General features: G+C 41.9%; 1 protein-coding gene across 1 annotated transcript in view; it reads left to right on the top strand.

Annotated features, from left to right (window-relative positions):
• rfx4 (regulatory factor X, 4) overlaps positions 1 to 23,422 on the top strand; it is a 122,519-nt gene that overhangs the window by 34,314 nt on the left and 64,783 nt on the right. The window contains exons 5-6 of the mRNA XM_048607937.1: positions 708 to 769; positions 21,118 to 21,331. Of these exons, the coding sequence (XP_048463894.1) occupies positions 708 to 769; positions 21,118 to 21,331 (276 nt within the window). The remainder of the gene's footprint in view (positions 1 to 707; positions 770 to 21,117; positions 21,332 to 23,422) is intronic.

Below are 23,422 nucleotides of genomic sequence, written 5' to 3'. Positions count from 1 at the left end.
GAATTCAGAGCACAAACAGATTGACGTCGATCTTATTGAATGGTGGAGCCCAGGCTTGAAGGGCTGAATACTAGTGCTCCTAATTCTTAAACTTGTAAGTGGGAGGGTAGTGGAGTGCTGGCTATTGCCAACACTACACTTGACTGAGGCCTAGTACGCTCGATGGAGCCTGCCAAAAGTGAGTGATAGGAGGAAGGGTTCCTGGGGTGAGATTTGCAGAGGAGGGAATTCATCAGCCAGAGCTAAGGATGGAAATCTCTCAGCATCCTCCCTCCTCCACCAAACCCTGATGCTAGGACCTTAAATCAGGCCATAAACCACTTCTGCTGAGGTGACTGGTTCCCCAGATTGACTTGATTTTCCTGTTGGGAGAAAAGTGTAGTACTCAGAAATAGATGGTAAAGTCTTCTCAACTAAAACTTTAAACCTGCTGTTCTGAAACTAATCTAATGGCCTTTATGTCATAGACCCAACAGGATAAACTTTTATCCATTAACACTACAGTGGTTCTCCCAGGCACTCAACTGCAATCACACACTTTTTTAGAATTGATATATTTAGGTCACTGCTCCAAATTGATTTTCTGACCCTTTATAAAAATGTTATTCACAGAACTGACTCACATCCATTTCTACCTTTCATCACAAAACCTTGAAAGGGATAGCAAATTAAATCCATTCTGATGGGCTTTTCTGATTTTTATTCAGATAATTCGACAGCAATTTCCACAATTAACGACAAGAAGATTAGGAACAAGAGGCCAGTCAAAGTGAGTAACCAACATTGCATTTGCATTTAACTGGAATATTACTTGTGCTGCACTCAGTATGGAATTATTAGCGATGTACGGGATACATCATGGCACAGTGGGTTGTGTCACTACCTCTGGGCAAGAAAGTCTGGACTCGTGCTCCTCTCCAGGACTTGTCAGTAACGGGAGATATGTTTGTGATGTGGCCAGACACCTTGATTGTCCTTTGTAAAAATCCTTCCAACACATCTGATGGCAGGCTGCAAGAACAGGAGAGTTTCCCGGTCAGTTATCCTGTAGGAGGCAATAGGAAACCACAGCAGGACATTGCCCTTAAACGTGGAGCAATCCATTGGAAACCCAGGGCCCAAACTTCACAAGTAAAGATAAGAGAAAATACAGACAGGCATCTATCTCTCTGGTCACCAATATTTTGTTAGAGACAACACAGTGTGGAACTGAAGGAACACAGTGGGCCAGGCAGCATCAGAGAAGCAGGAAAGTTGACGTTTCGGGTCGGGACCCTTCTTCAGAAATGAAGATTCCGAAGAAGAATCCCGACCCGAAACATCAACTTTCCTGCTTCTCTGATGCTACCTGGCCTGCTGTGTTCCTCCAGCTCCACACTGTGTTATCTCTGACTCCAGCATCGGCAGCTCTTACTATCTCTGACCATTATTTTGTTTCTTTTTGTAGCAGAGTATAGTTCATGGAAACAATCTTAAAAAAGTTCAATATAAAGGAAGCATCTGCTGCAGCAGCAAGTTCAGTCAATTTTGTGCAAAAACCAATCAAATTGCGAGATAGCAGAATAAATAACAACAAAAGAATATAACTTGAATAAAACAATTTGAATGAAATGATTTTGGATGAAGATCTCCTGCAATCTTCTGTTCTCCTTGGCTTCTCTACTGAAAGGTATGTCCTAATTGACCTTATAAAGGTTTGTTAAATCATGAGGGCCATGGATAGGGTTAATAGCCAAGGACTTTGCCCCAGGGTGAGGGAGTCCAAAACTAGAGGACATAGGTTTAAGGTGAGAGGGGAAAGATTTAAAAAGGACTTGAGGAGTAACTTTTTCACATAGAGGATGGTGTGTGTTTGGAATGAACTGCCAGAGGAAGTGGTGGAGGCTGGTACAATTACAACATTTAAAAGACATCTGGAAAGGTATATGAATAGGAAAGGTAAGAGGGATAGGACCCCAATGCTAGCAAATGAGACCAGATTAATTTGGGATATCTGGTCAGCATGGATGAGTTGGACTGAAGGATCTGTTTCCACGCTATACAATGCTGACTTGATGAATCTGTGACCTACATCACATGTAGAGCATGGTACCCAGCTCCAGCTAAAACAGGGATCAAACCATAGGCTGCTGGTACATTATCTGATCCACACTAGTCGTCCAAGCCAACCAACCCCTCCAAGGAGTTGAGTTGCTGTGACAATGTGCACTTTTATAGGTATGTTGCCACCGGGAGCTAGTGATAGTACAGACTCCAATTTCTATCCATTACATGGCTGTCCAAGAATCTCTCCTGAAATTACTCGCTATGTGTGTGTGTCGGAAGGGTTTACAAGTAGAAATTGATCCTGTTTGGATGTGATATAAACACATCTTCCTTGGCCATTAAGTCCTGGAGTGGGATTTCAACCTTGAGCTTCTAACTCAGAAGAAGGGACGCTACACACTGCACCACAAGACATCCTCAATTTAAATATAAGAAGTACATAGAACAGGAAATATTTCACAGAAATAAGTGACTGGATGTCAAACCAAACCCACATACAATGGCATTTCTGGTTGTGACAAGGATTTGAGTGGCAGGTCTATTCAGGTTTGTGGACAAGAGGTACATTTACTCTCAGGGAGAGGCATCTACATCTTGATAATTTACATCCTGAAAACATCAAAGCATTCCTCATTTTGCTTGTGCTGTGCCCATGGAACTCGGGTAGTAACTCAATTTCTTGTGGAAACAAAATTTTCGCCAAACTTGTGACAAAGATGGCTGAAACCTCGGAATAAATATCCTGAGGTAAAATCAGAATGCTGCTCAAAACCATTTTCCAAGTCAATTAAAATACTTATCAAAATTCATTTGCTTCAAGTTGAAACTTGAAAAGAGAAGCCAATAGAATAGTTATCATTCAGCGGGGTGAATTAACTATCTCTATTTATGACTTTGGCTGTCATATATTATTTTTATTAATGGATGTATCTTTCAGGCTGTGAACTGTGACTTATGCTATCTGTGTTGGGACATTTACTATTTTTGCTGAGTCATTTGTGGAATTGTATCCCAAAATACCATTGCTGCTCCACGTTTCAAGTCTCTCACCATTCAGAAAATATCTAATTTTGTCTTGCTGAACCTCAACTTGGATACTATCATATTTGCTGACATTGAAATCTTATGTCCACTCATTAAATTTTATCCATGTTCTTTTACAAATTCCTACTCACAAAATATTGTACCTCCTAACTTAACGTTGCCCTCTATCTCTTCATTCAAACCATTTTTAAAAATCTAACTGTAAAGAACGACATGTTGTTGAAGCTTTTCATTGTGCATTTGTCAGGACAAACACAAGAATGCCAAATTTCAAACAATTATAACCATTTATACCATGCAAAATAAAGAAGCTGATTTGGTTGGCAAATTGACTGGTTGAGGTATTATCATGCAGAAAGCAACAGCCAATCAGAGTTGACTTGTCAACCAATTAACTCGCTTTCCTCCTTTAGTATAAATTAGTGTGATCATTTGAAATTTAGCATTCTTGCATTTGTCCTGAAAATGGAAAGCTTTGACAGCACGTCACTCCTTTCAGCAATCTTCAAGGTCCATACTACCAAATGATTCATTAATAAATGCACAAAAAAACCTGAGATTCCAGGACAGGTTTCAGGACAAAACATCTTTTATGGGAACGCAGTGGTGTAGTGTTAATGCCCATGGGCTAGTAATCCAGAAGGCCAGGCTAATACTCTAGGGACATGATTTGAATCCACCAGGGCAGATGGTGAAATGTGAATTCAATGGGGGGCAGAAATCTGGAATTAAAAACTAGCCTAATTTGACCATGTAACCACTGTCCATTGTTGTAAAAATCCATCTGCTTCACTAATCTCCCTTAGGGAAGGAAATCTTTTGTGCCTATATGTGACTCTAGACCTATGGCAATGTGGTTGACTCTTAACTGCCATTTCAAATGGACCTTACAAGCCACTTAGATTGAGGCAGTTGGGAATGGGCAATAAATGTTGGCCCAGCCAACAACGCTCATGAATAAATTTTTAAAGATCACATTCTGCAGTCAAAACCCATTCTCCTAGTCCTCATGATCAAAGCATGACATGGCATTACCCTCAATTTTGGGCACATTTATTTTGAGATTGGAATAGCTGGAGTGCTAGCTCAGGGGATCTGATGAACATGAATTGATAAACTGAGGGCAGCTGAATTGGCATTTCATTTCCTCTCAAGGTGTGGGCATCCCTGGCAAGATGACATTTATAGAAGTTGCCCTAAAGATGTCCACAAGTAAGGTTAACCCTACCTCACTTGTCTCTCAGAATCATAGATTCCATATGCCATCTTTCTCTCACTGTAACCCACATACCTCGATCAATATAAATGTCCATGCATTGGGGTGTGATCCCACCCGGAAACCTCCCTTGGAGTTCCTGACTCAGTCTACAGTACACATGTGCTGTTCCCTACAGTACAATAAACTTGCTTCCAGTTTAGCTTCTAACTATCATGCTGCAGTGATCTGACAGTGATCTGGCAGTACTGATGGCAGCATCTGAATCCTCTCTCTTAATAATAACCTCATTGGGGTACAGCGTGTGAATGGTGTAATCAGTTACCCATCTCATCTGGTGAACACCTCAGCATGTCAAATGCCTGGCAGGTGCTTCTCATACATAGAGAAGGCCTTTTCCACATCGATAAGCACCTGAGAGGCAGTAACCCCATCGTTACACCACTGCAACAGGATAACCGTCGCCTCACATTGAGGCAACTACCTTCAGCTGAAATGGTCTTAGTCATAAGACCATAAGACTAAAGCTTGTAGGAATGGAAGCTGGCCATTCAGTCCATCAAGTCTGCTCCACCATTCAATGAGACTTGTTGGGCCGAATGGCTTGTCTCCGCACTGGAGGTATTCTATGATTCTATGAGCTCATGGTTGATCTAATAAGCCTTAACTCCACGTTCCTTCATTTTCCCTATAACTATTCACTCCCTTACTGATTAAAAATCTATCTCAGCCTTGAAAATACTTAATGACCCAGCCTCAACAGATCTCTGTGGTAATGAATTCCACAGATTCACTAATCTCTGAGTGAAGAAATTTCTTCTCATCTCTGTCTTAAATGTGTGACCCCTTATTCTGGTGCTAGACTCTCCCACAAGGGGAGGCAACTTGACCTGTCAAGTTTTCCAAGAATCTTGTATAATTCAATAAAGTCATCTCTTGTTCTTCTAAATTCCAGTGAGTGTAAGCCCAACCTACTCAACCTCTCCTTATAACAGTCCTTCTCCATATTTGGTATCAACCTAGTGAACCTTCTCTGGACTGCTTCCAATGCTAGTATATCTTTCTTTTAAGGGCCCAAAACCATTCACAGTATTCCAGCTATGGTCTGACAAATGCCTTGTATAATTTTGGCAAAGCCTCCCTATTTTTATAATTCATTCATAAAGTCATAGAGTCATACAACATAGAAATAGACCCTTCGGTCCAACTAGTCCACATTGACCATGTTCCCAAACTAAACTCATCCCATCTGCCTGCATTTGGCCCATATCCCTCCAAACCCGTCCCTATTCATGTACTTATCCAAATGTCTTTTAATATTGTAACCGTACCTGTACCTACCACTAAAGGCCAACATTCAGTCCACCATCCCAATACAGGTGCTACTTAGAATCTTCTTGTAGTTTCCTCAAAAGCTTTTCATTCTCTTCTCCCCATTCTCATTAGACTCTCTTACTGAATAATACTTCTCAGGGCTTGGCGATTGCTGCACAGTCTTTAATAAACTCCCCACTAAGCCCTAAGTCTTCAGGCACCAGGAGATGACATACTGCTTGTTATTTGGCTGTATCTACTTCCTTCTGTCTGGGAGAGATGGTGAGGCCCAGAAATGGTAGATTCTCCTGTCCTTTTTGTCTTTGTCAGGCTTACCTCAAGCCCTACTTCTTCAATTAGCCCTAGTGGTTCTTCTTGCTGTTGGCTTGGCTGTCTTATCTCCAAATTTGACAACACTACAAATCTTTGGTTCTGATCGGCAATTTTATGTTCCCAATCATCCTATTTATCTGAAAAGGCCCTTTGCAAAAGAGTTTGGATCACCTCTTTCCTGCTGATAATTGATTCCTGCAAGGCTAATCCTTCACACCTCTTCAGTCTTTCCAGTACTTGAGCCCATCTCCCTCTATTGCCTGGTTCGTAAGGTCATCAGGCACTAAACCCTTCCTCCAGTGCAGTACTAGACCATGTAGGTTTATTGCATTCTTCCTTCTCAACTGAGCTCCTTGACTGTCTACTTCCATGAAAAGCTATACCTGCTGTAGAATCTCAAACATGGCTGTCCTTCATAGTATTCCAGTTGTGGTCTGCCAAATGCCTTCTTTAGTTTGTTGCAAGCTCCTTGGTCCCAGTGGGGAATCTACAGCAAAGATCATCCACGCCCAATGAACTTCCCAGCCCAGTCTCTTTGACATAGCCCCTTCCTCCTTATTACATATCCATCCTCGCCTTGCTCTGCTGAGACCCCTGACTTACCTGGGCTCTCCTGGGTGATGGGACCACCCAGAGTCCCAGCAATGGCCTATGCTGCGGCTGGTGGGACTACCGCACTGCTGACTGGCTGACAGCTACTGAAGGTGGGTTCTCCTCCCAGGATCGGGGTACAGCCTCTCCCTGAAGCAGGTAATGCTACTTCCAACTGTTCAGATCCCTATCACCGTTTTAGCCCTGGAGCTATGGAGAACATGGCACCCTGTAAAAGCCAGCTCTATATTTCCACTTGTGAGGCAAAAAATTGATAACTAGAAGCCATCAATATGAAATAGTACCCAAGAAATCCAATAAGAAATTCAGAAGAAACATTTTTTTCCTGGACAGTGATTATAATGTGGAATTTGTCACAACAGAGAGTGGTTGAAACAAGTAGTATAACTGCACTTAGGGGAAGTTAGACAAGCAGATGAGGGAGAAAGGCCTAGAATTATAATGATAGATTTAGATCAGGGATGATGGGAGGAGGTCTGATTGAGGCATGGATAAGTTGGGCTGAATGGCCTGTTTCTGTGCTGTATATTCTAAGTAATTCCAAGTAAATGACTACAGTAGACATGATGAAGCTGATCCCACAACGTCATCAAATTGGGAATTCTAAGATTTTGATCCAATGATGTTGGAAATACAATGATACCTTATGTATATTTCAAAGTCAGGGTAATGTACAACTTGGAGGCAAATTTGGAGTTGATAATGTTCCTAGCCCATCACTGCTCCCATGTATCTCCATACTGAAGATATTCTTAGAGAAAAGAAGATTGAGGGGGAGATTTGATTGAGATGTTAAAAATCATGAGGGGTCCAGACAGTTTGGATAAGGGAAAAGTATTCCCAGCGGTGATAGGATGGAGAAACAGAGGACACTCTTTTAAGGTGATCAATAAAAGAACTAAGAGTGACCTGAGAAAAAGCATTATTCTTCAGTGAGTGGCTGGGATTTGGAATGTACCTCCTGAGACTGTGCTGGAGGCAGCTTTCAAAATAAGTTGGATAATTCTCTGAAGAGAAACTCATTTACAGGGAAAGGAAGGAGAAACAAGTCTTGATGAAATGCTTTCATGGAGAGCTGACGTGAATACAATTAGCTGTTTTTTTAATGCACTTTTGGGATGTGGGCATCACTGGCTGAGTCAGGAGCATTTCAGAGGGCAGGTAAAAGTCAACCACATTGCTCTCAGGGTCACGTATGGGTCAGATCAGGTTAGGGCGACAGATTCCTTTGCCCGATTGAGCAAATGGTGGAGCAGACTCGATGGGTCGAATGGCCTAATTTCTGCTCCTATGTCTTATAGTCTAAACAACATTAGTGAAACAGGTTGGTTTTTGATTTACAATAATTGGTGACAGCCACCATTACTGAAGCTAGATTTAAATTCTAGATTAATTAATTGAACTCAAATTGTACTAGCTGTAATAATGGGATGCGAGATAGTAGGGATGTGAACCCATATAATGGGATGCAAACCCATTTGAATCCAAATTGTCAGAGGTGCTAGATTATCAATCCAATGACATTGACATTGTGCCACCATCCCCTCTGATGCAGCAGAGATCTGAGGTTTTATGAGTACTTGCTTGTGTATTCACTGTATAGAACGAAAATGTATAGAAGGTATAGAAATCAGGGAGAGGAACTGTGATATGTTTGAACAAATTAACATGGAGACAGAGGAGGTACGAATAGTGTCATAGAGTCATATAGCATTGAAACAGACCCGGGTCTAACATCTCCATGTCAAGCAGGTTTCCCAAACTAAACAAGTCCCACATGGCTGCATTTAGGCCATATCCCTCTAAACTCTTCCTATTCATGCACCTGTCCAAATTACTTTCAAATGCTGTTACTGTACCTGCATTCACCACTTCTTCTGGCAGCTCATTCCACATATGACCCTCTGTGTGCAGAAGTTGCCCCTCAGGTCCCTTTTAAATCTTTCTCCTCTCACCTAAAAATTATGTTCTTTAGTTTTGAACTCCCCTACCCTAGGGAAATGACCTTCGCTATTCAGCTGATCTATGCCCTTCATGATTTTATAAACCTCAATGTCCTATGCTCCAGTAAAAAAAAGTCCCAGGCTATCCAGTCTCTCCTTATAACACAAAGCCTCTTGTCTGCATCCTTTCCAATTTAATAATAGCACGGCGATCAGAACAGTACGCAATACTCCAAAAACAGCCCCACCAACATCCTATACAACCTCAACATAACTCCTCCACTTGATGGAGTGACCAATGAAAGCAAGTATGCCAAATGCCTTCTTTACCACCCTGTCTACCTGTGACATAACTTTCAAGCAACTATGTACCTGAACCCATAGTTCTAGCAGACCTGAAAATGGAAATATCCACAGGCCCAGACAAGATGTATCCAAGGTTGTTGTCAGAGGCAATGGAGGAGATTGCAGAGGCTCTAACATTCATTTTCAAATCCTTTCTGGACAGAGGAAGGGTGCTAGAGGTTAGCTAAAGTAGGGATGAACAAGAAAACTAAAGGCCAGAGAGTTTAACATCAATAATAGGGAAACCATTGGAAAAATTCTGAGGAACAGAATTAATCTCTACTTGGAGAGGCGAGGATTTATTAAGGATAATCAAAACATGGCTTTGTAAGGGGGAGATCATATCCAACAAATTTGATTGAATTTTTGAAGCAGTGGACTAGGTGTGTAGATGAGGGTGGTGCAGTTGATGTCATCTACATGGACTTCAGTAAGGCATCTGACAAGGTCTTGTATGACAGGCTGGATAAGAATCTAAGAAGCTATGAGATCAGAGCAGTTTGGCAAATTCGATTGAAAATTGGACTAATGGCAGGAAGCAGAGGCTGATGGTTGAAGAAAGTTTTTGCGACTGGAAGCCTGTGCCTAGTGACATACCACAGGAGATTATGATGGAGCTGTACATAACATTGCTCCAGCCGTGGATCAAACTAGTGTGTGCACGTTTGGTCACCACACTATCAGAAGGTTGTAATTGCACTGGAGAAGTTGCAGAGGAGATTTACGGGTATAATGCCCCGGCTGGAGTGATTCAGCTATGAAGGGAGACCAGATACACTGGGACAAAAACAAAGTTGCTGGAAAAGCTCAGCAGGTCTGGCAGCATCTGTGGAGGAGAAAACAGAGTCAACATTTCGGGTCTGGTGACCCTTCCTCAGAACACTGGGGTTGCTTTCCTTAGAGCGAAGAATGCTGAGGGGGAATCTGATTGAGCAGTACAAAACTCTGAGAGGGGATAGACAGGATAGATAGGGAGAAACCTTTCCCCTTAGTAGAGGGGTCAATAATCGGGGAGCACAGTTTTCATGTAAGAACAGGAGGCTTAGAGGGGATTTGAGGATAACTCTGTCACCCTTGGGTTGTGGGTATCTGGAACTCACTGCCTAAAAGGGTGGTAGAGGCAGAACTCTTAAAACATGTAACACCTATTTAGATGAACACTTGAAAGGCCAAAGTATACAAGACAATGGGCCAAGTGCTGGAAAATGAATAGATTAGGTGGATGTTTGATAAACGGCATGGACAAGATGGGCTGAAGGGCCTCTCACCATGCTGTTAAATGACTATCTCTTCATTGTAATCTGGTAATGTCAGCATGATGTAACCAATTTCATAGTCTTGGCAGTATAGAAATGAACTGGATGTCTAGTGAATGGGTAGGGGCACACTGGTCGAATGTACTGTTCTGGCTGAACCCATCCAAGGTAATGGAGAGAATGCATCATGCTCCTGACTCAAGTCTTCCATATGGTGAAGAAGGGGTTTTGAATACCAGGAGATGAACCATTTTCACAGTGTATACACTAGCTGCACTGTTTGAAAAAGCATGTTATATAGGGTTTGATCAATAGTAATGTCTGAGACACTGATGGGAGAAGTGAATGTGAAGATATTGATGGTCAGAGGGAAGGCACTTAATGTGGAATACTTAAATTTACAACCAATTTTATTGAATTATGTGTCTGTGATTGATGATGTTTGGTAAAATCCAGTTGGTTATTGAGACGTTTCTAACAGAAATACACAAACAGCAGGTTCACTTTCAAGGGAGACCTCAGTTACAAACATCTTGTGATTTAGGTGCCTCTCTTTAAAGATCTTTGAGGATAAATATCAAACATAATAAAAAGTACTGCATGCTCGGTGCTAGAAGTCAGGTATTAGAATCATGTTGAAACTGATAACAAAATACAATTGTGTACAAATGGAGTCGATCTTGTCTTTGCTTGAGTTGATCCAAGTGAGACAGAATGAACAAAGAACTTGAAGCTTTAACACCAGAAGTTTCATAGTCACAATGTCCTGATGCTGTTTTGAGCAAGTCTCTGGCATCACGTCAATGCTATGCCAAGCTAATGTAGATTTGTGTAGGCATGGTAACTAATCTAGTGATCTTGGCATGATGTACTCAATCTAACAGTCTTTGTGTATAACCAGTCTAGGAGTGATATCTCCAAGGTCTGTAGTATCAGAAGAATGTAAGAAATAGGAGCAGGGGCAGGCCATTCAACCCTTTGAGCCTGCTGCACCATTCTATGAGATCATGGTTGACCTTCTTCTTCAACACCATTTCCCTGCACTATTCCTACATGGAGTCAGAGTCATACAGCATGGAAACAGACCCTTCAGTCCAACCAGTCCATACCATCCCTTGGCATTTTCAATATGTAGCAATCTACCAGTCTAGGGCTTGAACATGCTCAATGACTGAGCTTCCATAGCCTCTGTGATAGAGTTCCAAAGATTCACTATCCTCTAAGTGAAGAAATTCCTCCTCATGTCAGACATAAACGACCTACCCTTTATTCTGAGATTGTGTCCCCCGGTCCCACACCCCAGCCCCAACCAAGCCAGGGAAGCAACCTTCATGTATCTACCCTGTAAAGCATTTTGTATCCAGATGAGATCACCTCTCATTCTTCAAAACGCTAGAGAATACTGAGCCATTTTCCTCAATATCTTCTCGTAAGACAATCCCTCTGTCCCAGAAGTTAGTTGAGTGAATGTTCATTGCACTCCCTTTATGTCAATGGGTAAAACTGGACACGTTACTCCAGGTATAGTCTCAGCAGGTATAGTCTCTATATAATTGCAGTAAGCCATCTGCACCCCGGCCCTAAAATGCTGTTGTAATAAAGGTTATTTATCAGTACCAGTGTCAGTTTGGATGTACTTAGTGTTACACAGGTAGTAAAACTACAAAGTCAACTTAAATCTTGGGATGGCTTGTGAATTTATGCTGCACAGTTGCTATTAGTGGAAAGCAATTGGCTGAACTGTACCTGGAGTGAGGTTTGTTGATATATCCTCAAAGGAGGAGGATCAGTTTAGAATGTAAATCCAGCGCAGAGTCATACCTGGTTTACAGAGCCTGCTGAGTTCTACTCTCATTCAGGTTAAATAGTTAGAGAGTATCAATTGTACTCTTCTTCACTTCTAATAAGACTTAAAGATCCTAAGTGTTGGAAGAGGGCGATGTCCCCATTCTTGTGTTGGAGCAGGTCGGAGCTTCTCCTAATAGGTCAGTGATGTCTAAATTCCCAAACATCTATTGACAGCAAGGTTCCTCAAGAGAACCGTGTCAGAAAATGAATTTCAGCCACGTGGTGTAAATAGACTGAAATATGGTCAGTGACCCCCTAACACCTGAGTTCAGTGTTGGTGATCAGAAATACATGCAGCAACACATTAGTGGGGCCTTTAATCCCGTGTTTATATTCTTTTGTGGGATGTGGGTGTTGTTGCTTAGGCCAACATTTGACCCCCCGCCCATAAAAGAAAGGTGGTCGTGAGCTCTGGTATCTAAAGGGTGGAGCCATTTCTTTGCCCAGTGAGGGACTAGCTGTGTCTGGCATGAAGAGTTCTCTTTGTGTTAGGACAAAGGAGAGGTGAATTCTGGGAACAGGGTGATCCAACTAATGCAGTGCTGGCATGTATCCTCATCTTCTAGATGAACAAGGGGGTAGAATTCATGCTCTATCTGTACAAAGCCCTGGTTAGACCACAACTAGAGTCACCGTGTATAGTTCTGGGCCATACATTTTATGTAGGAGATAGTGCCCTTGGAGGAGTACATTGTTGATTTAATGGAACGCTTCTTTGGGCTCTTATTACTTGAAACTAAATAGTGGGGTTGAGGGATCAAATAAGGGGAGATGTGATCAATTGAAGGAAGAGGATAAGGCAGGAATGCAAGGTTGAAATAGGGGAAATGTTAATCAGAACATGGCAGGAAGGAACAAGAGTATAAAACTTAAGGGTACACTTGAAGATAAGGCTAGAGGTGGCAAAAATAGTGAAAAGACTGAATGAAAAACTCTGTACCTGAATGCACATAGCCTTCGTAATAAAACAGGTGATTTGTCAAATTAAACAGAAATAATATGTATGATCTGATTGCCATTACAGGGACATAGCTGCAGGAAGACAAAGGCTGGGACCTGAATCTTGAAGGTGACATGACATTTCAGAAGAACAGGAAGCTAAGAACAGGTGGTGGGGTGTCTCTGTTTGTTAAGGATAACATTGGTACTGTGGTGTGGAACGGCCTTAGAAGAATGTGATTGCACCAGAAGGGGTACAAAGAAGGATCACTAGGTTGTTGCCTGGAACGGATATGTCAGCAATGAAGAGAGTCTGGATAAACTTGTGTTATTTCCTCTGGAGCAGAAAAGGTTGAGAGGGTCCGGAGAGAGGTGTATAATGTTATGAGGGACATGTATGGGTTAATAGAAGGCAGCTGGTCCTCTTAGCTCAAGGGTCAGTAACAAGAGGTATAAGTTTAAAGTGAAAGGCAGGAGGTTTAGACAATATTTTAGGAAAAGAGTTTTCACCCAGAGGGTGGTAGGGGTCTGGAATGCACTGCCTTGGAGTGTAGTTGCGGCAGAAAACCTCATAACATTTAATAAATACTCGGATGAGCAATTGTCATAACACTCCAATGTGATGTATGACTCTGCAAAGATTAAGATGTAGAATTTGTTAGCATAAAGTAAAGTCACTTGTAGGAATAGTTTGTAGGTCCAATATCATTGTAGAGCAGGCCACAAATGAGGAAATAATGCAAGTTATGATGATAATCATGGTACTTTTAATAAAACATGGATTGCCAAAACTAGTCTGAAACATAAGTTTGTAATATACCTTCAGGACAGTTTATTCCACTGTTATTTGTCATTTATATAAATGATTTGGATGTGAATTTAGGACTTATGGTTAGTAAGTTTGCAGATGACAACAAGATTGGTGGTTTAGTGGACAGTGAAGATGTTTATCTGGGAATGCAGCAAGATCTTGATCAACTGGGCCAGTGGGCTGAAGAATGGCAGATAGAGTTTAATTTAGATAAATGCAAAGTTTTTGGTGGGTCACACCAAGACAGGACATACAGTCAATGGTAGGGCTCTAGGGAGTTTTATTGAACAAAGAGATTTAGGGGTACTAGTTCATAGCTCTTTGAAAGTGGAGTCACGGGTAGACAAGGTGAAGAAGGCTTTTAGCAAGTTTGCTTTCATCATTCAGAGCATTAAGGATAGGAGTGGGGGCGTCTTGTTGCAGCTGTACAAGATGTTGGTGAGGCCATACTTAGAGTATTGCGTACAGTTCTGTTCGCCCTATGATAGAAAGGATATTATTAAACTAGAAAGAGTGCAGAGAAGGTTTACTAGGATGCTACAAAAACAGAAGTTGTTGGAAATGCTCAGCAGTTCTGACAGCATCTGTGAAGAGAAATCAGATTTAACGTTTCGGGTCCGGTGACCCTTCCTCAGAACTTCTGAGGAAGGATTGCCAGATCCGAAACATTAACTCTGATTTCTCTTCACAGATGCTGCCAGGCCTGCTGAGCTTTTCCAGCAAATTCTTTTTTTGTTTCTGATTTACAGCGTCCGCGGTTCTTTTGGTTGTTTTTTTTTAAATTAGGATGCTACCTGGACTGGAAGGTTTGATTTATAAGGAGAAGTTGGATAAAAGAGAGATTGGATAGGCTGGGACATTTTTTTTCCCTGGAGCATAGGAGTCTGAGGGGTGACCTTTATAGACATAGAGAAGGTAGATTCCCAACAGCTTCTCCCCATGGTAGGGGAATCTAAAAGTAGAGGGTGTAGGTTTACAGTGAGAGGAGAGAAATACAAAAGGGTCCAGAGGGACAATTATTTCACACAGAGGGTGGTGAGTGTCTGGAATGGGCTGACAAAGGTCGTGGTGGAGGCGAGTACAATTTCGTCATTTAAGAAACATTTAGACAGGTACATGGATTGGATAGGTATAGAGGGATATGGATCAAATGATGGCAAATGGACATAGTGTAATTGTGAAAACTGGGCGGCATGGGCAAGATGGGTTGAAGGGTCTGTTTCCCTGCTGTAAAGCTCTACGACTCTTTTGGAGCAACAAGAATTACAGCCAATCGGAGAACAGACTGTTCTAGACCTGACAATGTACAATGAGACAGGTTTAAGTTGTCATAGTCCCAGAGGACTGCTCTCTCATTAGGAAGAGATGACTGGGTGGTGAGTTAAATCTGAGGATGACCACGCCTCAGGTGAGGAACAGGGTTGAGAAGGTAGGATTTTCATGGAGACCTCAGCTAGCATAGGAACTCAACCTGCACTCTTGGTGTCACTCTGTATTGCAAGCCAGCTGTCCAGCCAACAGAACTAACCATAGAACACCACAGACATGTAGATTCACACAGACACAAATGCGCATACACACAAAAATAGACAGGCAGACACAAACATACTGACATAGAAAATAGGAGCAGGAATAGGCCTGCTCCACCATTTAATATAATCATAGCTGATCATCCAACTCAGTACTCTGTTCCCTCTTTCTCCCCATTTGATCCCTTTAGCCCTAAGAGCTGTACCTAACTCCTTTTTGAAAACATTCAATATTTTAGTCTCAATTACTTTCTGTGGAAAAGAATTCCACAGGCTTACCTCTCTCTGGGTGAAGGAGTTTCTCCTCATTTCAATCTGAAATGCCCTACCCTATATTCTTAAACTGTGGCCCTGAGATACAGACTGTTACAGGCAAACTCATTTTTTTCAAACACGTGGCAAACTGGTTATCAACTAAGCTGCTATATGAATGAAACTATATTGCTGTTGATCCCAAACATGCACAGATTCATAGACAGGGCAACGATAAACTTGCTGCAGCTCTGCAGAGCTAATATGAATGGGAAAACTGGGCAAATGCTGTGGATGCAGAGTTCAAACTGAAAACGTAGAATGAGATGAACTTCTCATAGTTCCTTTGGTTTCTTGGTGATGAGCTTGTCAATTGCAGATTTCTGATCTGAAAGCAGATTTCAGATTTAGGTGAGAAATAGTTAGGAGTCTTGATATTTGGAATGACATAAAGTATTTTTTTCTGAGTACATCATACATATATCGAAAGTGCAGCTTTCAGCTTCAAACTCTGCCTCTTACAGACTGAAATAGTATTGCTCTCTTGCAAACTTTTCTAGTGACAGTCCGTAGCTTCTAGGTATGCACTGGAAAAAAACACCCACTATCTCAGGTCAAATTCAACCCGGCCAGTTACCACCCAGTTAGTCTACTCCTGATCATCAGTAAAGTGATGGAAGATGTCAACAACAGTGCTATCATGCAGCACCTGCTCAGTGATGCCCAGTTCGGAATCTGCTAGGGCCACTCTTGAAGGTTCTGCATGATAGACTGGTTAGTAAGGTTAGATCACATGTGTTACAGGGGGAGTTAGTCAATTCAATATAAAATTAGCTTGAAGGTAGAAGGGAGAGGGTGGTGGTAGAGGGTTGATTTTTTTGACTGGAGGCCTATGACCACCAGTATATCATATGGATCGGTGCTGGGTCCACAGCTTTTTGTCAGTTATTTAAATGAGTTGGATATGAATATAGGAGGTAGGTTCATAAGTTTGCAGATGACACCAAAATTCATGGTTTTGTGGACAATGAAGCAGGTTATCTTGGAGTGTAAGGAGACATTGATCAGATGGGCTGATGGTCATAGAGATGTACAACATGGAAACAGACCTTTTGGTCCAACTTGTCTATGATGATCAGATATACCGAATTAATCTAGTCCCACTTGCCAGCATTTGGCCTACATTTCTCTAAACGCCTTCTACTTATGTACCCATCCAGATTCACTTTAAATATTGAAATTGTATCAGCCTCCACCACTTCCTCTGGAAGCTCATTCCATATACACACCACCCTCTGTAGGAAAAAGTTGTCCCTTATATCTTTCCCCACTCATCTTAAATCTATGCTCTCTAGTTTTGGACCCCTACCCTGGCAGATGGTATTTAATTTAGATAAATGTGAGGCATTATATTTTGATAAGGCAGGCCAGGGCAACACTTATATACTTAACGGTAGGGCCTGGGGGATTGTTGCCAAACAAAGAGACTAGGGGTGCAGGTTCACAGTTCCTTGAATGTGGCATCAAAGTTAGACAGGGTAGTGAAGAAGGTGTTTGGCACGCTTGCCTTCATTGGTGAATGCATTGAGAATAGGAGTTGGGACATCACGTTGTGCCTGTACAGGACATTGGTGAGGCCACTTTTAAAATATTGCATTCAATTCTGGGTCCCCTGGTATAGGAAAGAGTTGTTCAAATTCAAAGGGTTCAGAAAAGATTTATAAGATGGTTCCAGGATTGGAGAGTTTGAGCTATAGGGACAGACTGAATAGGTTGGGGCTATTTTCCCTAGAGCATTGGAGACTGAGGGATGCCCTTATAGAGGTTTATAAAATCATGAGGAGCATGGAAAGGGTAAACAGACAAGGTCTTTTCCCCAGGGTGTGGGAGTCCGCAACTAGAGGGCGTATGTTTAAGGTGAGAGAGGAAAGATTTAAAAGGGACCTAAGGGGTAACTTTTTCACAGAGTTACTGAATCTCCCACCATCAACATCCTGAGGGGTTACCATTGACCAGAAACTCAGTTGGACTTACCACATAAAAACAGTGGCTACAAGAGCAGGTCAGAGGCTAGGAATACTGCAACGAGAAACTCACCTCCTGACTCCTCAAAGCCTGTGCACCATCTACAAGGCACAAGTCAGGAGTGTGATGGAATACTCCCCACTTGCCTGAATGGGTGCAGCTCCAACAACACTGACAAAGTTTGACACCATCCAGGACAAAGCAGCCTGCTTGATTGGCACTACATCCACAAGCATCCATTCCGTCCACCACTGAAGCTCAGTAGCAGCAGTGTGTACCATCTACAAGATGCCCTGCAAAAATTCACCAAAGATCCTCAGACAGCGCCTTCCAAACCTACAACTACTCCCATCCACAAGGACAAAGGCAGCAGATACATGGGAACACCACCACCTGCAAGTTCCCCTCCAAGCCATTCACCATCCTGACTTGGAAATATATGGCCATTGCTTCAGTGTCGCTGGGTAAAAATCCTGGAATTCCCTCCTTAAGTGTATTGTGGGTCAACCTACAACAAGTGGTTTGTAGTAGTTCAAGAAGGCAGTTCACCACCACTTTCTCAAGGGCAACTCGGAACGGGCAATAAATGCTGACCCAGCTAACAACACCTACATCCCACAGGTGAATAAAACAAACAATTAAAGCAATAAAACCCCACGCTTATGTTGCATAAAAGTTTGGTAGGCATTGTTTGTAAACAACAAAATCACCATAATCTCTTTTAATCTTTTGACTGTGCAGCTCCACACAATAAATGTTTTGCAACACAATGATCTCCAAAAGTCCATTCTCCTGTTTGCTTAATTCATAAAGATATGTATTCCCAACAATTCAGAAGATAAAATGAATGCGCTGCCAGATGGAGTATAATATGGAAAATGTGAACTTTTTCCATTTTGTTCAGAAGAATAAAAAACAAAGCATTGTGCAGATGGAGATAAATTGCAGAAGTCTACTGTACAGAGAGTTCTGAGTGTTCTATTACATGAATGTTGAAATATTAGTATACAGGTACAGCAGTGATTATGTGGATGAATGGAATGCTGTTTATCACAAGCAGAATGGAATATAAAAGTAGGGACTTTTGCTACAGATGGTGAAACCACATCTAGAATAAGAATAGTAAGTTTTTCTGAACTTCAGCCATAGCATCTGTGGAGAGAGGAACAGAGTTAACAATTCTAATATGACTCCTCTTCAGAATAGAAGAGAGGTAAAACTGTGCTGGTCTTAATTCCTGTTAAAACATGAGGAGGGCAAATGGAACCAAAGGAAGGTCAGGCAAAGCCAAAGGGCGCGGAAGGTTAGAGATCAAAGCTGTCGTGGAACAAAAGACAATGTGAGTGATAATGGTTGCAGTGAAGGAATTAAACATTGGTCCACAGTAAATGTTAATAGCAGAGTAAAAGACAGTTCTCTCTGAAAACAAAAACGTGAAAACAAGATACAGACACCAAGGATGCAAAAATAACAAAATGACAGACAGTGTACATGGCCTTTCGTTGCTGAACTCAATGTTGAATCCAAAAGGTGGTAAAATATCTAAAGTGAAAATGTGGTGCTGTTCCTCCAACTTGCATTGGGCTTGACTGGATCACTGCAGTGATCAAATTAAATGAAAGCATGAGAACAGGATGGTATTCTGAGATGGCCAGTGACCAGATTCATTGTTGTGGACTGAAAGAAGGTGTTCTGCAAATTGGACTCCCAGTCTGTGTTCTGTGTTTCACCTCTCTATAGAAGAGACCGGACCATGAGCAGCAATTACGTAGACTAGAGTGAAAGAAATATAAATCAATCCCTGCTTCATTTGAAAAGAGTGTGTGGGGCTTTGGACAGTGAGGAAGGGGGATAAAAAATGTGTTATACCTTCTGAAATTGTGTAGGAAGATATAATAAAAACTGAAAGAACAGCGGATGCTGTAAATCTGAAACAAAAACAGAAATTGCTGGAAAAGCTCAGTAGATCTGGCAGCATCTGCAGAGAGAAAGCAGAGTCAATGTTTTGGGTGGAGTGACCCTTCCTCAGAATGACGTAATGGTTGGAGTGATAGAGAAGTGGAGCACGGTGCTGTACAGGGAACAGTTCTTCTGGAATTTTGACAGGTGTGGGAAGGGTAAGATATGTTTGGTGGTGGCATCATGCTGGAGATGGTGGAAATGCCAGACAAAGATCTTTGAATACTGAGCTTGGTAGAATGGAAAGTGAGGAAAAGGTGAACCCTATTGCGGTCCTGGGAGGTACAGGAAGGGGTGAAGGCAGAAATACAGGAAAACGAGATGGACAAGCCTGAGGGGCTGGACGACCACATCTGGAGAACAGTGTACAGTTTTGGATTCTTTATTGAAGAAAAGATATAACCGCATTAGAACTAATTGGAGTTAGAGAAATGATCAGCTGTGATCTCATTGAGTGATAGAAAAGGTTGGAGGGACTAAATGGTGACCTGCTGTTCCTGTATTCTTATGTCGCTAGGTTCCTATTTGCCAATAGCGGTGTTTTGCACTGAGAGGAGGTCAGAGTTTGTCTCAGAATTCGTTCTGAACAGGGTATAGATGTGGACGGCGTATAGATGTAGACTGTATTTAGGTTTGGGCAGTGTTTAGATTGTACAGAGTAAGGCTGTCGAAGGTGACATCGTGACTACAAACCTGCCTAATGCAATGATAAAAACCGAAAGAACTGCGGATGCTGGAATTCAGAAACAAGAACTGAAATTGCTGGAAAAGCTCAGCAGATCTGGCAGCATCTGTATTGTTCTGAGGAAAGGTTACTAAGGTTAATTATGCTTCCTCTTCACACATGCTGCCAGACCTGCTGAGCTTTTCCAGTAATTTCTATTGTTAATGCAATGATGATCTGTTTCATGTCAATTCAAAAGTCGGGCCATCTGTCCCGAGTTAAAGCCCAAGCTTTGCAGTTACCCTGTAATTTGCTGCATCTCCATTCATTTCAGGCTCACTGTTAATGGACTATGCGTCAGTTCTATTAAGGGAGCTATTCCCAAGTGAAACAGCAAGTTCCATTTCAATGCAATACAGTATTCCACGTAGAGATTGCCAGAGAAATCATTGTACAATATCTCTATCCCTGATCCCAAACTCGTACTGTCCAGAGCAAAGGCTCGAAATTTCACAAATGGAGGGCTGCAGAGTTAGCGTGTTTGATATCAGCCAAGATTTTGCCAGGTGATTAAACACATTGTATGGGTATCTTGTCAATGTTTGAATTGGATTCTAACCAGTGTTATTCCTGGTTCCAGATTAATGCTGTACCTACATTGTAACTGCAGCACTGGTGCACTGCTCAGCAGGGAAATGTGTAATGGTGGTGGGTGTGCACTGGACATTTCAGAGGCTGTCATTTATAAATTTGCAAACTAATGATGAATAATTTCTGCTTTCCACATCCTGCATACTTTCTGTCCCTCTCACAGAATTCTGTGTAAACAGAATCAGGAGGAGGCCATTCAGCCCATGGTGTTGTGTGCTGGCTCTTTGGCAGAGCCATCCAATCAGCTGATTGATTCTTTTATTCTGAATTTTTCGAATTTATTCGTTGTTCAATTCTGCAACTGTAACCCGGTGAATTTGCCGCCAATAGATACCATTATTATGGGATAGCAGTGAAGGAGAGTTCGCCCTATTACGATGTGATGTATTCCAAAAAAGGAGCAGCTTGGGTAAACGAAACAGGGAAGAAAGAAGTGGCAAAGCAGACGGTGGCGTATTCACCACGATCCAAGCTGGGTACCTTGCTGCCAGAGTTTCCAAATGTCAAAGATCTAAATCTGCCAGCAAGCCTCTCGGAGGAGAAGGTAAACACACAATGAGTGACTGATCCATTATCTGTGCTGTTTCACGCCAGTGCACAAATTAAATGTAGATCATCCTGTCTCCCAGATAAAATGAACGGATTTAAAAAAAAAACCATGTAGCCTCTTTACAAAAGTGCAGTTTAGCTTTTAATGAGAATTCAGCATTTACCCGCTGCCATCCATCCAAAGCAAAGTGTGGAAGAAGTGGAAATATTAAATGTAGGTACAGCATGTGTTTGTTGCTGTATGTGAGCCACTTCCCATTGCACTCCATCCCATATTACCGGCACATCTTCCATTCCTTTGCTCTCACCATCTGTTGTCTAGCTTCCCTTAAACACATCTGCGCTATTCATCTCAACAACTCCATGTGGCAGCAAGTTCCACATTCTAACCATGTAGCTGTTCTATGGCTTGTTGTATATCAGTGCAGATATAACACAGATTTCTGCTTGTGTAAGGTTTTGTTTGCAGTGCTTTTAAATGTCTGTTCCATGTGTTAGTTCTGATTTTCTCTTTCTTCGTCATCATTGTTTACTTTTCCTTGAATCCATACCCCAGCTTAACCAATCGAGCACTGTGAACATCAACTGTAAAGAGCCTCACCTAATCAAACACAGAATAACTGAACACTGGACTATCTTCTATTTATTGCTCCTAATTTAGGGCAACAAGTAATCATTGTTTTGCATTAATGATTTATGTTCTGTTCCAAGTGCTGATGCACTAGAATGATTAGATAGGGTGCAGTATAGTTCTGATAAAGAAATGTCTTCGAAAAGGAGCAAGAATTTAGATTGAGTTCTTGGAAAGAAGGCTAAGTTAGGCCATGTGTGAAGAATGCAAATCACTCAATTACCTTTCAATGACTCACCACATAGAGCTACATGGATTGAGAGGCTGAGGAGATGCACTAGTGCAGACCATGTCAGAGTGACTGGTCACAGAAAGTGATACACACTGGCCTGACTGGTGCTGAACCACCAAGAATGGAGGAAATCCCTTCTTCGTCACTGCTGAGCTGGCGGATGGGCATTTAGACATTGTGAGGGATGTGATTCCTGCTTCCTGAAGAATTCCCATCTGCATGCCACAGTGAATGAAACAGGGCATTCTCAGTTCCCAACTCCACTCAGTAGTTCATCTCCTCTCACATTCCCAACACCTCTTCACTTGTTTAACTCTTATTTCTGTGCTGGTCAATGATAAGAAGGCTTCAGAATGAGTTCACCTTATTGACCATGAGGGATGATGTCAGGAGATCATCTGACTTGTGAACTCATCAGCAAAGTTTCAGCAAAGCAGTCTGCAGGGCCAATCAAACAATTAAAAATTGGTCATGGATTTTTAGAGTGAGTATTGGTGGGTTTCTCCATGAAGAGTTAACTATAAAAGTATCAATCTTTGGCAATATGAAAGTCCCCAGGCAAGGCTCCTCAAATGATCATGGTTGCAGATGGCATTGTTCAAATTGTCAACCTCCCAGGAGAATAGGGATGGCGTGGCTCTGCCTCTTTATTCACCCACCCACTTGGTTAGTTGCAATAGTATCCCCTCCCTTTTGGATTGCTTGCGCCCAGATCTTAATGATCCAATTTAACTAGGTTTTCGTAAGTTAACAAAAAGTGACTTTATTGGTTACTGAACATGTGACATAATAAAAGAACACACGTGAGAAGTGAGTCCAAAAAAAATAAAGTTAAAATATATATGGATCAGTCACTAGGTCTCTCATGAAGAGCAAATAGTTTAACATTGACAGGCAAGCAGTTCATTCCAAAATTCTTGGCTTTGAAGGTTAGCTGAGTTTTCTTTCTTGTTTCTTTTGACTGTCTTGCTGCTTCAGAGTGAGAAAATGTTTTACCCACAATGCAGGGTGACTAGTGAATGGTTCTTTGATTTTGATTTTTACAGCACACAACGGTAAAACCCAAGCTAGCCGACAAGTACCTCAGCACACTAGCAAACAGAGATAACAAGGTGTAGACCTGGATGAACATAGCAGGCCAAGCAGCATCAGAGGAGCAGGAAGGCTGACGTTTCGGGCCTAGACCCTTCTTCAGAAAGGGTCTAGGCCTGAAACGTCAGCCT

The sequence above is a fragment of the Rhincodon typus genome, chromosome 18, assembly GCF_021869965.1.
Source record: "Rhincodon typus isolate 14 chromosome 18, sRhiTyp1.1, whole genome shotgun sequence".
NCBI classification, from domain to species: domain Eukaryota; kingdom Metazoa; phylum Chordata; class Chondrichthyes; order Orectolobiformes; family Rhincodontidae; genus Rhincodon; species Rhincodon typus.
Note: the sequence above shows the minus strand (reverse complement) of the source record. Positions and strands in the feature narration are given on the sequence as shown.